Source organism: Choloepus didactylus, chromosome 19 (genome assembly GCF_015220235.1).
Source record: "Choloepus didactylus isolate mChoDid1 chromosome 19, mChoDid1.pri, whole genome shotgun sequence".
NCBI lineage: Eukaryota > Metazoa > Chordata > Mammalia > Pilosa > Megalonychidae > Choloepus > Choloepus didactylus.
In genome coordinates this window covers 17,954,857-17,969,306 of record NC_051325.1, presented here as the reverse complement: position 1 = coordinate 17,969,306, position 14,450 = coordinate 17,954,857, and the positions used below count along the sequence as shown (strand labels likewise).

The 14,450-nt window shown below is 38.6% G+C and overlaps 1 protein-coding gene across 6 annotated transcripts in view; it reads left to right on the top strand.

The window, feature by feature from the left end:
* Window positions 1-13,196, top strand: part of MACROD2 (mono-ADP ribosylhydrolase 2) — a 2,227,780-nt gene extending 2,214,584 nt beyond the window's left edge. For 5 of the 6 annotated variants that reach the window (XM_037811787.1, XM_037811788.1, XM_037811785.1 and 2 more), the window contains 2 exons: window positions 1,784-1,852; window positions 13,078-13,196. In XM_037811787.1, coding sequence (XP_037667715.1) covers window positions 1,784-1,845 — 62 coding nt within the window. In that variant the 3' untranslated portion in view covers window positions 1,846-1,852; window positions 13,078-13,196. The remainder of the gene's footprint in view (window positions 1-1,783; window positions 1,853-13,077) is intronic. The other variant, XM_037811784.1, reaches the window with a different exon arrangement.
* The last annotated feature ends 1,254 nt before the right edge of the window (window positions 13,197-14,450 follow it).

Here is a 14,450-nt window from a genome sequence, read left to right as displayed (position 1 = left end):
TGTGGTTCTTAAAGCATGTTCGGAGAAGTATATGGCCCATATGATGATCCTTAAATCAAAGGGAGATAAACATGCAAAATACTGAGTTTTAGTCCTTACTTGGAGATTCACCAAGCAAATTAGACAGCTACAAGTCCTTAGAAGCCTCAGCAGTAAAGAAACTTGTTTAATGTGGTTTAACATAGCTTTTCCTGAACTTATGGACAGATTTTTATAGTAAAACTCATTGTTTTTTTGGAACGATTCCTTGGGCTGGAGGTGAGAGAACAGGAATGCCCTCCTCTGTTTTTATTCTGCACACTCCTTCACTGAGATGAGGGCACTTAAAACAACTCTGCTATCCAGGATGCAAAGTGGATGTACTTCACAAAGGTAGGGTCGCTACATCTGGCCACTTCACATGTGGAGTTTAGAATAAGCTCACATACCATTAGAAACCCAAGATAGTTTTCTATGAGAAGAGGGAGACCTGGTTTAAAAACCTTCCTTACTGGGAGAGAGTTAGGATAACACACAATGTTATTTCCACTTTCAATCCTCTTTGGATGTGAAAACGAACATCTGCCACTATTTTACTGTAATCAAGCTCTCATGTTTGAGAGAGATTTGGGTTGTTGGTTTTGTGGAAATAAATGAAGACTACCCAGATGAGAACAAACAGAGGCTATTTATTCAGAGCTTACTATAGCAAGGGAGTCTGCCACCATCACTTGTATTGGACAGACTCAAAGGCAGGTGGGGGAGTGAGAAAGCTTTATAGTGGGAAACAGGTTAGGCTTTAGCTATCCTCTGATTAGAAGTTGTTGGCAAGGAGAAGCCAACAGCTGGAGGCAGGCATCTTATGTGATTGGTTTGGGTAGCACATTTAGCTCCCTCAGGTTGGTCCCGAGTTGGAAGTGGGCAAAACATTAGGGTAGCTGGCAGTCGTTGCCCAAGTTCTGACAGCTCTGGGCCAATTGCTACAGAGGTTGCAGTTTGGCTTCCTGGGCTGCCTGCTGCAGATGTTGGGGGGTCAGAGTTCCATTATCACATACAGTCTGACCATTGTCCAATTGTATATTCATTCTCTCAGTTTATAATGTGGTCTCTGATGCTTTAGAAATGTCAATCTAATTAAGCCTGCTGATCCTTGGACACTTGCAGAGTGGCTCCTGTGCTTGCTCTGGAATACTTCTGGACAATGGCACTGCACTAATCAGGCATTCTTTTTTTATGCCAGTGCTCAAATAAAACAATACACACAGTAAAGTAACAGTACGTTTTATCAGGGCTGTGTGATCTGGTTAGATGCTTTGCTTATTCCATTGTGTCCACTGACCACTGCTCCCACTCACTAGTTTACAGGGTCTGTTTTGAAAGCTGAGATAGAAAACATGGAAAACCAAACAATCTTCTTGGCATCACTGCTTCCTCCTTTGCATGCCAATAATATGTTTTGTTTTGCTTTTTTTGCTTTATTTTCTTAGATATCTATTAAGACCTTTGAATTTACCTAAGGATGGTAATAAATAAACCCACAGTGTCAACCCAAAAAGCTGGTATGAAATTGCACAGCACAACTCAGCTTCCACCATTCAATAAAGAGACAATCCTGCCCACCCCTCATGTCCACCAGCCAAAATCCACAGGAATGAATGAAAGTAAAATCCTGAAGGAATGAAAGTAAACCAAAAAGACACATAAGCAAGAAAATCAAAAAAGTATTAAGTCATAGGCCATTTTAACGTGCTTGAAATGTTTTCATTTAATAAATTTTTAACCTTATTTTCCGTTTTGGTTACAGTTGAAATGAATAGTCAGGTTGACAATATGAATGACCCAACAGAGAGTGAGCAAGAAGATTAACTAATAGGTAAGCTACCCCATGTAGTGGGATTTTCGATTGATTTACCAGCCATAGGAATTGTTTATAAATGGCATATTGGATTTTCCTTTGTTCTGCCAAATCCCACAGCATAGCTGTGGCTGAGCTTTTAAAATCTTTTATACCAAACAACACCAGTGTAAAGAAGAAGGATTACTCACAGAAGCAAGCCTTGTTTGAGGAGAAAAGATAAGCCATAGCATGTCCAAATCATGCAGTACCCTGGTTTTCTGAGCTATGTCAACAAGAAAAAAAACCCATCTGTCTCACCCTCTCACCTTCTGGAGTCATCAAATTATTTTAGAAAAACCAACCCGATTCCCAAGCATTATTTTTTCCAGAAGCTACCTGCTGAAGTTTTAGTGTATCTGTTTTTAAACAGGTTAAATCTTTGCCCTGGAGAATATACTGAAGGCATGGGAGTGTTTTCTGATGGGAAAAATCTGTCTCTCTTGGTCCTATTCCTCTCATACCACTGCCTGGTTGATTCTCTGTATGTGGACAAAGGTTTGTTGAGTGGAATGAACCCCAGGAAGATGGAAAAATCCGGGCTAGACCACATTGAGTTTTTCCAGACCACCATTGTAAATCTCTCAGCACAGCCTAAGTATATCTGGAATGATGCATGGTCTCTACCACTTATCCATATCTCGAGGGCTGTTGAAAAGAATTGGAAGAATGAAATCAATCCAATCCTTATAATTACTCTAATCCCTAGCTTATAATACTTGGCTATAAAAAACTTAAGAAATAAATGAATCATGAGTCATCAAGTATGTGACTCATAGGATGTGTTGACATGTTTGGGCTCCCAATACCTCCCTGTATTTTCTAGCTAGATCTCTAGACTCCCTGGACGCCATGCTGCACCAGGCCCTTGAGCTCCACCACCATGGCAGAAAAAAGTTTAAAAATATATGTACAAACCTATCCTCCCCATAACTGCCTGATCACCATTTAAAACTAAATATAATAGCATTTGCATAATATACATATAGCATTGGGATTCTAGAAAACATAAACTCATTCAAACATGGCCTTATAAATGTTTCTCATTTTTTGACCTTGTTTCTGTATTTAAAATACTCTGCTAAGCTGCAGAAATGATATGGCAGAGAAGCTCCCATTAACAAGTAATGACATGAGACTAAACCTGAACAATTTAAATATCAGCTCCACAGTTTGCCTTTCCTTTTGCTGTTTTATTAACAAACTATGAACTTCTTGTCAAGATTATTTTCTTTCAGATGCTATTATTTTCCTTTTATGATCAATATCCAGATAAAGTATCAAGATAAATCTGTTTTCTTGATTAATGATATGCATATGGAATATAAGTCATTAAAGTGTCAAGTCCACAGTTAGTTTAAAAAAACTGAGATCCAGGAAGTGGAAGAGACTTTGCAGGGTCACTTGCCTGATAACTGGAAGTTCAAGTACAACCAGTTCAAAATTTGTTAATACCATGCAGACTCTCTAAACAGTGAGTTTTTTACAGTTGTCCCAGGGGACAGTGTGACCCATGGAACTTCTCATATTTCTACACAAATACTTTCAAAGCTGGGTTTGTACAGATCATCTTGTAGTTCACCAGGAGGAAGGAACCTTTAGTTCTGTGCAGCATATCTTCAAAGAAATTTTTAAAATGCAGTGAAACAGAGTTGTGGAAGATGGCAGAGTAGGAATCTCCAGAAATCAGTCCCTCCACCAAAACAACTACTGAACTTCTAAACACTGTCTGAGTCAACCACTTTGAAACTCTGGAGTCTAGGGGAATGCTGTTCAGCATCCAGGGAGGAGCTGAGGAAGAGGCTGGTAAAGCATGATAAATAAAGGGTGAGTTTCACCCTCCCTGCAGCACTTACCATCTTCCTTCCCCCAGCCTTGTGGCCAGCAGCAGTGGGTACTGGAGCTCCTGCTCCTGGCTCAGCTTGCTGGTTCCAAGATGGGACATAACTAGTCCTCCAAAGCTGGTTCCCAGATGGGACATACATAGTCCTCCAAACTCTGGAGATGTGTGGTCTGATCACAAATCTCTACCATTGATCAGTTACTTCAGATTGCTGGGGGACAGCTCTGAGAGCAGCCATTGTTTCAAACCCCCACCCCACAGGGCAAAGGCAGCAAAGGAATCTGAAAGACACACTCAAAGGGCTGCATTAACTAGGCAATGGTCCCCACTGTGGGTCCCTGGCCCTGTTCCAGGGGAGAAGAGTGGCCCCTGTGTGCATACTGGGGTGCAAGTATGTCATTGCCAATCAGGTGGAAGTCTGAGAGACTGAGCAAGGGAATGTGTCTCAGGCTCACCCTCCAGAATTTGTCTTGAGGGCAGAGAAGCCACTTGCCATCAGCTGGGACAGCCTGAGAGATAATTAAGTTGAAATGGCCTGGGGCAAAGAACTACCTGCATTAAGCCACTCAAAGGAAAACCCAGGATGGGGAGGAAGTCTATTCCAAACAGAGTAAAGGGGTTATTCACTCAAACTCCTGTAAACAGGGAATTCCTAAGGCCTCTAGCAAGCACAAGCCCCGAAGAAGAAGCAGGCTCCACAGCTCCCAATACACTCAGGCACAGATAAGACAGAGAAGACACTGCACTAACCATTTGCCTCAGGCTGATGCTCTTGACTGGAGGGCTAAGCTCTGATGGAGACTTCTGTCAAAGCACAGCCAATATGTAAAGAAAGTCAACAGTGCTTTTTGCCTTGCTTTGTTTTGACTAACTCCTCATGTTACTAGCTGGATACAAACTTAAGGGACAGCCCAGGGACTAAGTCCCAGAATTAACACTTTAAAACATGAAAATGTGCTACGAGATTTCAAATAGAGTCCAGAGGCTATCCTGGAAGTAACTCTTATGCAAGCTCCAGCTAGATATCCCAAATGGCCACTGTATGCCAAGCTCTAACCAACACTAGTCCCAAAATACCTAGGACCCTATCTGAGACTCTATAAAAGTTTCACTCATTAAGTTTATCTCTCAGAAACTTAAACCACCCAGAGTGTTCCTAAGCCACACAAGTCCTAAAATCCAGAGGCAACAGCCTCTTTAAGAACAATCCCCAGATAAATCCCCCTTCCATATGAACAAGTTAGGGTGGTCACTGCCTAGACACCTATGATGATCGAGAAATTGATTAAACAAGAGGAAGGGGTAGCAACAGACAAGATAGGATTTAACAAAGGATTAGGAATACTGAATCTTTATCTAAATATTTTTTTAAATGCTAGAGTATTAGAATAGCTAGGAGGAAATAACTGAAATGGTGGAACTGTAACCCATAAAGTTCTTTGAAATTTGCTCTATAGCTACTTGTTAAATTTTCCTTTGAAAGTTATCATCTTTCTGTATGTATCTTATATTTCACAATAAGGAAATAACTGAAACTGCGGAACCATCACCCATAACATTCTTTGAAATTTGCTCCATAACTACTTGCTAAATTTTACTTTGAAAGTTATCACCTTTCTGTATATATCTTATGTTTCACAATAAGGAAATAACTGAAATTGTGGACCTGTAACCCATAACATTCTTTGAAATTTGCTAAGTACTTGTTAGATCATACTTTGAATTTTATCACTGTTATGTATATATATATATTGAATTTCACAATAAAAAATGTATTTAAAAATGTACAGTGTGCAACAAGACTGCAAGACAAACAGGAAATGATGGTCCATTCAAAGAAACAAGTCCAGAAACTATCAACAAAGAGGATCAGACTTTGGAGTTACTGGACAGAGACTATAAAACAAAGAAACTCAATGCTCAAGGAGGTAGAAGAAACACATAAAAAGAACTAAAGAGTATGAAGAAAACAATTAATGAATATGGGAATCTCTCCAGAGAAACATTGGAGTTGAAGAACACTAACAGAAATGAAAAATTCCCTAGATGTTTTCAACAGCAGGCTGGAAATGGCAGAAGACTCAGAGAACTCAAAAACAAAACAAGTGAAATGATTCAGGCTTAGAAACAGAAAGATGGAGTGAAAAAAGAATCAACAAATGCACATTGCACATTGTCCGACCACATGCACATTGTCCGACCACGATGGAATAAAGCTAGAAGTCAGTAACAGAGGGAGAAACGGAATATTCACAAATATGTGGAAATTAAACAAAGTCCTCTTAACCTATAGGTCAAAGAAGGAATCACCGGAGAAATTAGGAAATACCTTGAAGTGAATGAAAATGAAAACACATGATGAATTGATAATTTTGGACATACAAAGATATAGTTTGTAACCAGTACCAAAAAAAAAAAAAGGTGGGGGAAAGAGGGGCATAGGAACAGTGTATGTGTATGCTATTGAATATAAGTTGGTTTTAAATGGAATAGGATGTTAAATTTTAATTACTTGGCAAACATAAAGAAAATACATGAAAATACATTCAGAAAGTAAGAGAATGGCCATAAAATGGTACAATACAAGAGCCAAATAAATAACAAAGTAGACATTAATGGAAGAATTGAAGGTAAAAAGAAAAAGTATAAGACTTAACAAACACAAAATAGCAAAATGGCAAAGTCAGTTCTGCATGATCAGCAGTTACTTTAAGTATAAATGGATTAAACTCCCCAGTCAAAATGCAGAGACTGGCAGAATGTATAAAAAAGTATGACCCAACTCCATACCATTGACCAGAGACTCACCTTAAATTCAAAGACATAAGTAGGTTGAAAGTGAAAGGAAAGAAAAATAAAACATATCATGCAAGTAGTAGCCAACAGAGAACTGGGGTAGCTATACTCATATCAGATAAAATAGACTAATTTAAAAATGATGAGGTACAAAGAAAGTCACAATATACTGATAAAGGGGTCAATTCAACAAGAAGACATAATTATCAATATATATGCCCCTAACATCAGAACCCCCAAATATATGAAGCAAATATTGACAAATTTGAAGGGAAAAATAGGTGATTCTATACTAATATTAAGAAATTTCAATTACCTTCAGTAATGGATAGAAAAACCAGACAGAAGATTAATAAGGAAATAGAAGACTTGAACAATACTCTTAAGTTAGCTAGACCTAAAAGATATATGTAGAACATTTCAACCAACATCAGCAGAATATACATTCTTCTCTAGTACACATGGATCATTCACCAGGATAGATCATATTTTAGGTCACAAAACATGTTCCAATATATTCAAAACTATTGAAACCATACAATGCACATTGTCCGACCACAATGGAATAAAGCTAGAAGTCAGTAACAGAGGGAGAAATGGAATATTCACAAGTATGTGGAAGTTAAACAAAGTCCTCTTAACCTATAGGTCAAAGAAGGAATCACCGGAGAAATTAGGAAATACCTTGAAGTGAATGAAAATGAAAACACAACATACCAAAATGTACAGGATACAGAAAAGGCTGTGCCAAGAGATAAATTTATAGCCCTAAATGCTTACATTAAGGAAGAAAGATCCAAATCAGAGAACTTACTTCAAAACTAGAGGACCTAGAAAAAGAACTAAATCCAAAGTGAGCAGAAGGAAGGAAATAAAGTTTAGAGCAGAGATGAATAAAATATGGAATAAAAAATGAGAATCAACAGCACAAAAGTTGATTCTTTGAAAAGATCAATACAATTAATAAACCATTAGCTAGACTGACAAAGAAAAAAGAGAACACAAATAACTAAAATCAGAAATGAAAAGGGTGACATTTCAAATGACCCCACAGAAATACAAAGTACCATAAGAGGATAATATGAACAACTCTATGACAACAAATTGAATTACCTAGATGAAATGGCCAACTTCCTAGAAACACACAAACTACCTACACTGACATGAAAAGAAATAGAGGATATCAACAAGTAACTAGTAAAGACATTGAATCAGTAATCACAAATCTCTCAACAAAGAAAAGCCCAAGACTAAATGGCCTCACAAGTGAATTTTACCAAACATTCCATAAGAATTAACACCTATCCTGCTAAAAGTCTTCCAAAAAATTGAGGAGGAGGGAACACTCCCTAACTCATTCTATGAGCCAATATCACTGTTATACTAAAAACAGAGATACCACAAGAAAACTATAGACTACTATCCTTTATGAATATAGATATAAAAGTCTTCAAGAAAATACTAGCAAGCTAAATCCAACAGCACATCAAAAGAATTATGCATCATGATCAAGTGAGATTCATTCCAGTTGTACCAGTTTGAATGTATTATGTCCACCAAAACGCCATTATCTTTGATGCAATCTTGTCTGGGCAGATGTGTTAGTGTTGACTAGATTGTAATTCTTTGAGTGTTTCCATGAAGATGAGACCCACCCAACTGTAGGTGATAACTCTGATTAAATAATTTCCATGGAGGTGTGGCCCTGCCCATTCAGCATGAGCCTTGATTAGTTTACTAGAGCACTATATAAGCTCAGAGCAAGCACTATATAAGCTTGCTACAGCCAAGAGGGACACTTTGAAGAGCTCACAGGAGCTGAGAGAAGAGCTGCAGCTTACAGAGACATTTTGGAGATGGCCTTTGAAAGCAGACTTTTGCTCCAGAGAAGCTAAGAGAAGACAAATGCCCCAAGAGCAACTAAGAGTGACATTTTTGAGGAGCTTCAGCCTAGAGAGGAACGTCCTGGGAGAAAGTCATTTTGAAACCAGAACTTGGAGCAGGGGCCAGCCATGTGCCTTCCCAGCTAACAGAGGTTTTCTGGGCACCATTGGCCATCCTCCAGTGAAGGTACCTGATTGTTGATGTGTTACCTTGGACACTTTATGGCCTTAAGACTGTAACTGTGTAACCAAATAAACCCCCTTTATAAAAGCCAATCCGTGTCTGGTGTTTTGCATTCTAGCAGCATTAGCAAACTAGAACAGTGGCATTATTCACAATAGCCAAAAGATGGAAGTAACCCAAGTATCCATCAACCCATGAATGGATAAACATGTGGCATATACAAACAATGGGATATTATGCAGCAGTAAGAAGAAATGAAGTCCTAATACATGCAATGACATTGATGACCCTTGAGGATGTTATGTTGAATTAAATAAGCCAGATACAAAAGGGCAAATATTGTGTGATCTCACTAATGTGAACTGGTTATAAGCAAATTCATAATTAGAATCTAGAATCTAAGTTACCAGGAGATAGAATAAGGGTAAGAGAATGGGGAGCTGATGCTTAATTTGTGCAGAATTTTTAATTAGGTTGATCATAAATGTTTGGAAATGGATAGAGGTGATGATAGCACATTATTGTGAGTGGAATTAACAATTATGTGTGAATGTGGTTGAAAGGGGAATTTTAGGGCCATTATACATTTTGGATAGATTGTATGGTGTGTGAATATAACTCAATAAAACTGAAGGAATACTCTGCAAATGTAAAAATTTTTCAGCAAATATTTAAGGGCATGTAAATATGCTTAAGGATTCTGAAACTTTGGCTCTGGATAAAGATGATGAGCTGGAAGTGGCTTACAGGGTGAGCCTCAAGGGGCTTTGTTATTTCCGTTTTTGCACTCTCAACATATTTTTTAGGATCCAGCCACCTCGTAAGCAGCTCAGGCTTATTTTTGAAAATTGCTTGTTCATTTGTCAATATGTTGTCCCTTGTAGTTTGTTTTTTTGTTTGTTTGTTTTTCATTTAAATAGGCATTTTATAATAGCCTTCAGTTTTTCTATTATCTCAAGTTATCATGGTGTGCTAATCTTCCTGTTTTTTTAACCCACTGACTCTCAGTCATAGTAGATCATTTCCATACTATAGCCACATGGATAGAGGTCCTAGAAGCTGAGAGGCCATCCTGGATGTTCCAGTCCCAATGAACACCACCTAGAGCATAAGAACTGCCTAGCTAAGCCCAAGCCAGTTTCCAGAATCATGAAAAACAATAAATCACTGTGTTTATAGCTATTAAGTTTTGGATGATATGTTATATAAACAAGAAGCAAATGAAACAGTAGAGTAAGGCAGAACCCCTCCTAACAAAATGCTTTGAGATGACAGAAACCACAACAAAAATGTTTTTAAATGTGTAGCTTAATTGACACGAAAGCAATAATGTCAGAACTGAAGGTGAATCTAAAAGCCCAAGCAATATTCTAGTGACGTGTAGATATAGCACCTCCAAGGGCTATAGACTGGTTGTTACTACAGAGATAAGCCCTGTGGCTGGAGGCTTGGGTTCTAATGCCCATTTTTGGACCCTGGGTTACTCAAGAGGTTGGAACTGATACCTCTGCATAGGTAAGTCAGGGACTCCCAGCTCAGCTTAACAAGGGTAGTTATTTCTGCCAAGGGTTCTGTGTGGGGTAAGAAAAGAGCTCCCATAATAAATAGAAACCATAAATGCACCATGAGTTTGAAGCACAAATTTATTCAATCCAAAGTCATGTAGTAACACAGAAACTGAGTAATTAATTCCGGACCAGTGTTATCCCTATGGCACCTAACCAATGGAACTGTGGAATTCGTAGAGAATTCTTACCACATGGAATTCCAACAGAAAAAAAATTCTGAAGATGACTTCACAATCTTAAAAATTAAAAAATATATGAGGAAATTATGCAGTATGAAAGAAGGGGTTAAAAATACATATACAAGACTCATGAAGAGCCATGGAGGATAGAAAGAATATCCAAGAAATTTTATGTTCATGGGGGTTCTAAAGTGAGAAAGATTAGCCAATTTTTGAAGATAACGGCTAAGAGTTTCAGAAATGAACCAAGTCATGAATTCTGAATTAGAAAAAGACAAAGACTTATGTCTGAACACCGAGACAAAAAGAAAAGTTTTAAAGCAAACAGAATAAAGGTCAGTTTTCCTACAGAAAATAACTTTGACTGACAGCAGACTTCTCAGCATCAGTCTAGGCCAGAATAAAATAGAAAAATACTGAGTCTTCAAAGACTGAGAAAATTAATCATCTATAGAGAGTTCTATACCAGCTATTAGGCTATTATGTAATAAATTTACATTTTCATAAAATAAGTTTGCTATTCACATACTGTTTATTTGAAAACTACTAAAGGATATAAAATAGTAAGAAGGAAATTGAGCCCAGGAGAAAGGAGAGGGGTGCATGAACCAATTGTAGTCCAAGAAAACTGTAAACACAGTCAAATTTAAATATATATTGACCAGGAAAAATTAGAATTGGTGGATGATTAAAAATAGGATGACCCTAAATTACTATTAATGTGCATCTTATATCACACAAAATATTATACACTTTCCGTTTTATTTGTATGTGTTTATAAAAACATGTAGAGGTTTAAAAATATGTAAGTTATCGATCTACACTGATGTCAGGATTTCAGTTTTCTCTTGGGAGAGAAATAGTTTTAATTTTATCTGTAACATTGTTTCTTTAAAATATAGACCATAAGAAGAAATCTGCAAAATGTTATCACATATCTGGAGAGTAGGTATAACACGCTATAATTTTCTTCATATTTGCAATTTAAGAGAACTAAAATTTATCACAGTATGTGGATATATGAAAGATATATAGAAATACTCCAATAGAAGGAAATACTCCAAAATATTAATTATAGAAGTCAATGTTCAGATTATTTTTTCTTTTGTGTCCTTTTGAATATTCTCAAAGTTTTCTAACATGAGCATGGTATGGCCTCTGTATCTATAACTATGGATATTTGTATCTGTCTCCCAAAGGCTATTTTTTTTTGTACTCTCTTCTAATTTGCCATTATCAAATATATTTTGCAGTAAGATTTTTTTCACTGAAGTCTTTTTCCTATCCATTGCCATATCCTCCCAGCCCAGTACGTTTATTGATATAAAGGGCATCTTTTATCTTGTAGTAGGAAAGAAAATTCAGTAGGTTGGGCTACCTTTGCCCTCACCCCAATTATGGATTTCCTCTATATGGGAACTAATGCTAGTAGTTACTTAACTAGACTCAAAGAGTTGTTAAAATGCATTTAGAACCTGCATTTATGCTACTATTCCCAAGAAGGCAGAGGGCAGTGCCTTGTACATGACTGGTGCCCAAAGAGCCCCTCGCCATGTAATTTGATTTTGATTGAGATTACCAAACACCAGGATGGCAGAAAAAGTATAACCACATTGGGAGATCACTGCACACCCACCATAATTAAATTCTAAAATTAACACTGCTACCAATTCTTGCAGAGGATGTAGAGCAGCTGGTGGGAATGCAAAATGGTACAGCTACATTAGAAAACTGTTGGTTTCGTATAAAGTTAATCGTGTATCTACTCTATCAGCCAACAGTTCTATTCCCAGGTATTTTTTCTGAGAGAAAGGAAAGCATATGTCCATGGAAACCTTGTACAATACTCATAGCAGTGTTCATATCCCAAAACTTGCCAAAAGAATGGATCAACAAAATGTGATCTAGGCATACAAAGGAATGGTAGTCAAGGTATAAAAAGGAACAGACAACTGTTACAAACAGCAACATGGATGAATCTCAAAAATGCTGTGCTGAGTGAAAACAGGTACAAGAGACATTTGTATGAATCCATTTATACAGGTCCTAGAACAAGCAAAACTCATCTTTGGTGATAGAAATCAGATTAGTTGCTGCTTCTAGAAGGTGTGGGGTGTTAACAGAGAAGGGGAGTGAGGGAACTTTCTGGCGTAAGGGAAATATTTTATATCTTGATAGAATTGGTTAAAAGTATCTGTATGCTTCAGATCTGTGCATTTCCCTACAGTGAATCAAACCTCTGTTTTTAAAAATCTTTAGAAAATAAACTCTGTAGGTTCTTCAGGGGCGCAATTTCTTTGTGGAGCGCTCACTGGTGGAGAACACAGCAGATCCTTACTAAGTTAAGATCCCAGCCATCAATGACTTTCACAAGCCAGCCCTTATGTAAATCAGTATTTTTATGTTGAACCCTGGAAGCTAGAGTATGTGAATGTACCTGAAAAGAAGGACCCATGGATTCAAGGTTAGATTTGCCAAAGAATACTTAAAGAGTTGAGTTCATCATTCAAATCCACCAAAGCAAGTTGTCCAAGTGGTACGCACTTGTTAGCAGTGATTTACATGCTCTTTAAAGACACCCCATGCCAGCAATTACAGCTCAGATACACACAGCTCTCTGATTGCCAAATAATGTATTCCTCAGCTTGTTTGAGCCATCAGAAACATTTAAATAGTTTATTAAAAAGGTATCCCTTGCTAGGATCATGAAATGCCTGTCTTTAATCTAACAACCTGTTTCTCTGTTTTCAGCAGGGGCACAAGATGAAGCAAAGGAACAATGAAGTGGAACTAAGTGATGGTCCTCAGTGTTGTGTGGCCTCGCCTGGCCCTGGGGGAGTGTGGGCAGAGAGCAGCATGCTGTGGAGCAGGGTGGGGGTGGGGGGAACAAAGTCCCACTGAGGGGCCGGGAACCCTTTGCTCTAAGTTCTCCAGCTGCATCTTATTCTGTCTACCTACAGGGAAAAAAAAAAAAAGAAGTTTCTTTTAATTTGGTGGGGGGACCCATGTTCACGCATCCTTTAAGCGCTATCCCTGTCATTTGTCTTTTCTCTCAAAGCACTGCCCCGGGGTCAACAGTGACACAGTTCAACACTCACATGTGTTTCCTGGCCCCTGGCCCTGCTTTCTTGGTTATTTCACAAAACTGCTCATACAGTGATTTCTTCCAAGAAAGAGAAAGATGATATTCTGTAATAAGCTGCAGGCTAAACTTCCATTTCAGGAGACACCAAGCCAGACACTGGTATAATCCACAAAGGAGGCAGGGTAGAAACAAGCAAAACCCTCACAACTCACATGGAAAAGATCTGGGAAGATGAACTGAAAGTGTTACCTTATTTAGGGTTCCCTGTATATAGTTTTGTTCCACGTAACTGATGAGCAATATGGAAGCCAGATTTAATCCAGAGCAGGGTGCAAAGGCCTAACAAGGAAGGTGGGCCCTGGCAGCCTCTGGGGTCTCTTTCGTCATGGCCAGGGCTGCTGGTGTGTTCTGTGGCATCAGCTTTTGGTGGAGCTCATTTGTTTCAGGAGATCTTCACCATGTTCTCCCATGTGGAGCCCACCACCAAGATGGGCACCTGTGCTGCACAACTTTAAGAGATGGCATTTGTCTAGGCATTTTAGTTAAGTAACTGCTAAGAGATGGGCCTCTGCCTTTAGGATCCAAACATGTGCCTATGGATGTCAACAGGTCCACTAGAAATCTCTCCTGGTTTATGCTTTTCACGAAAGAACAGACTTTCTTTACCCAAGAGGTGATGGCCTACAGAGCTATAATCTCATCTGAAGTCAGAGCAGCTCTTGATCACAGTTCTGGTTTGCTTTTAAAAGGCATGGTTTGCTCACATCAGGTCTGAAATTAACTTGACAACTGGTCCCTTAACCCAGCAAACCATCGATTATGGCTGGGAAGGGGAGCAGCAGTAGCCATAGCCCGAGATGCCAGTTGAACAGAGGTAAGGAGGACGGGGGACCCAAGCACAGGTCAGAAGTTACCCGGAATAGCCTTCCCAGAGCCAGCATGGACAGTGGTCCCCATCGGGCCACACGCCAGCGTCCCACAGCTTCTCTGCGTTCCCACACCGCTCCCCTTTTCTTGTAGAACCTGGTATTTCTCACAT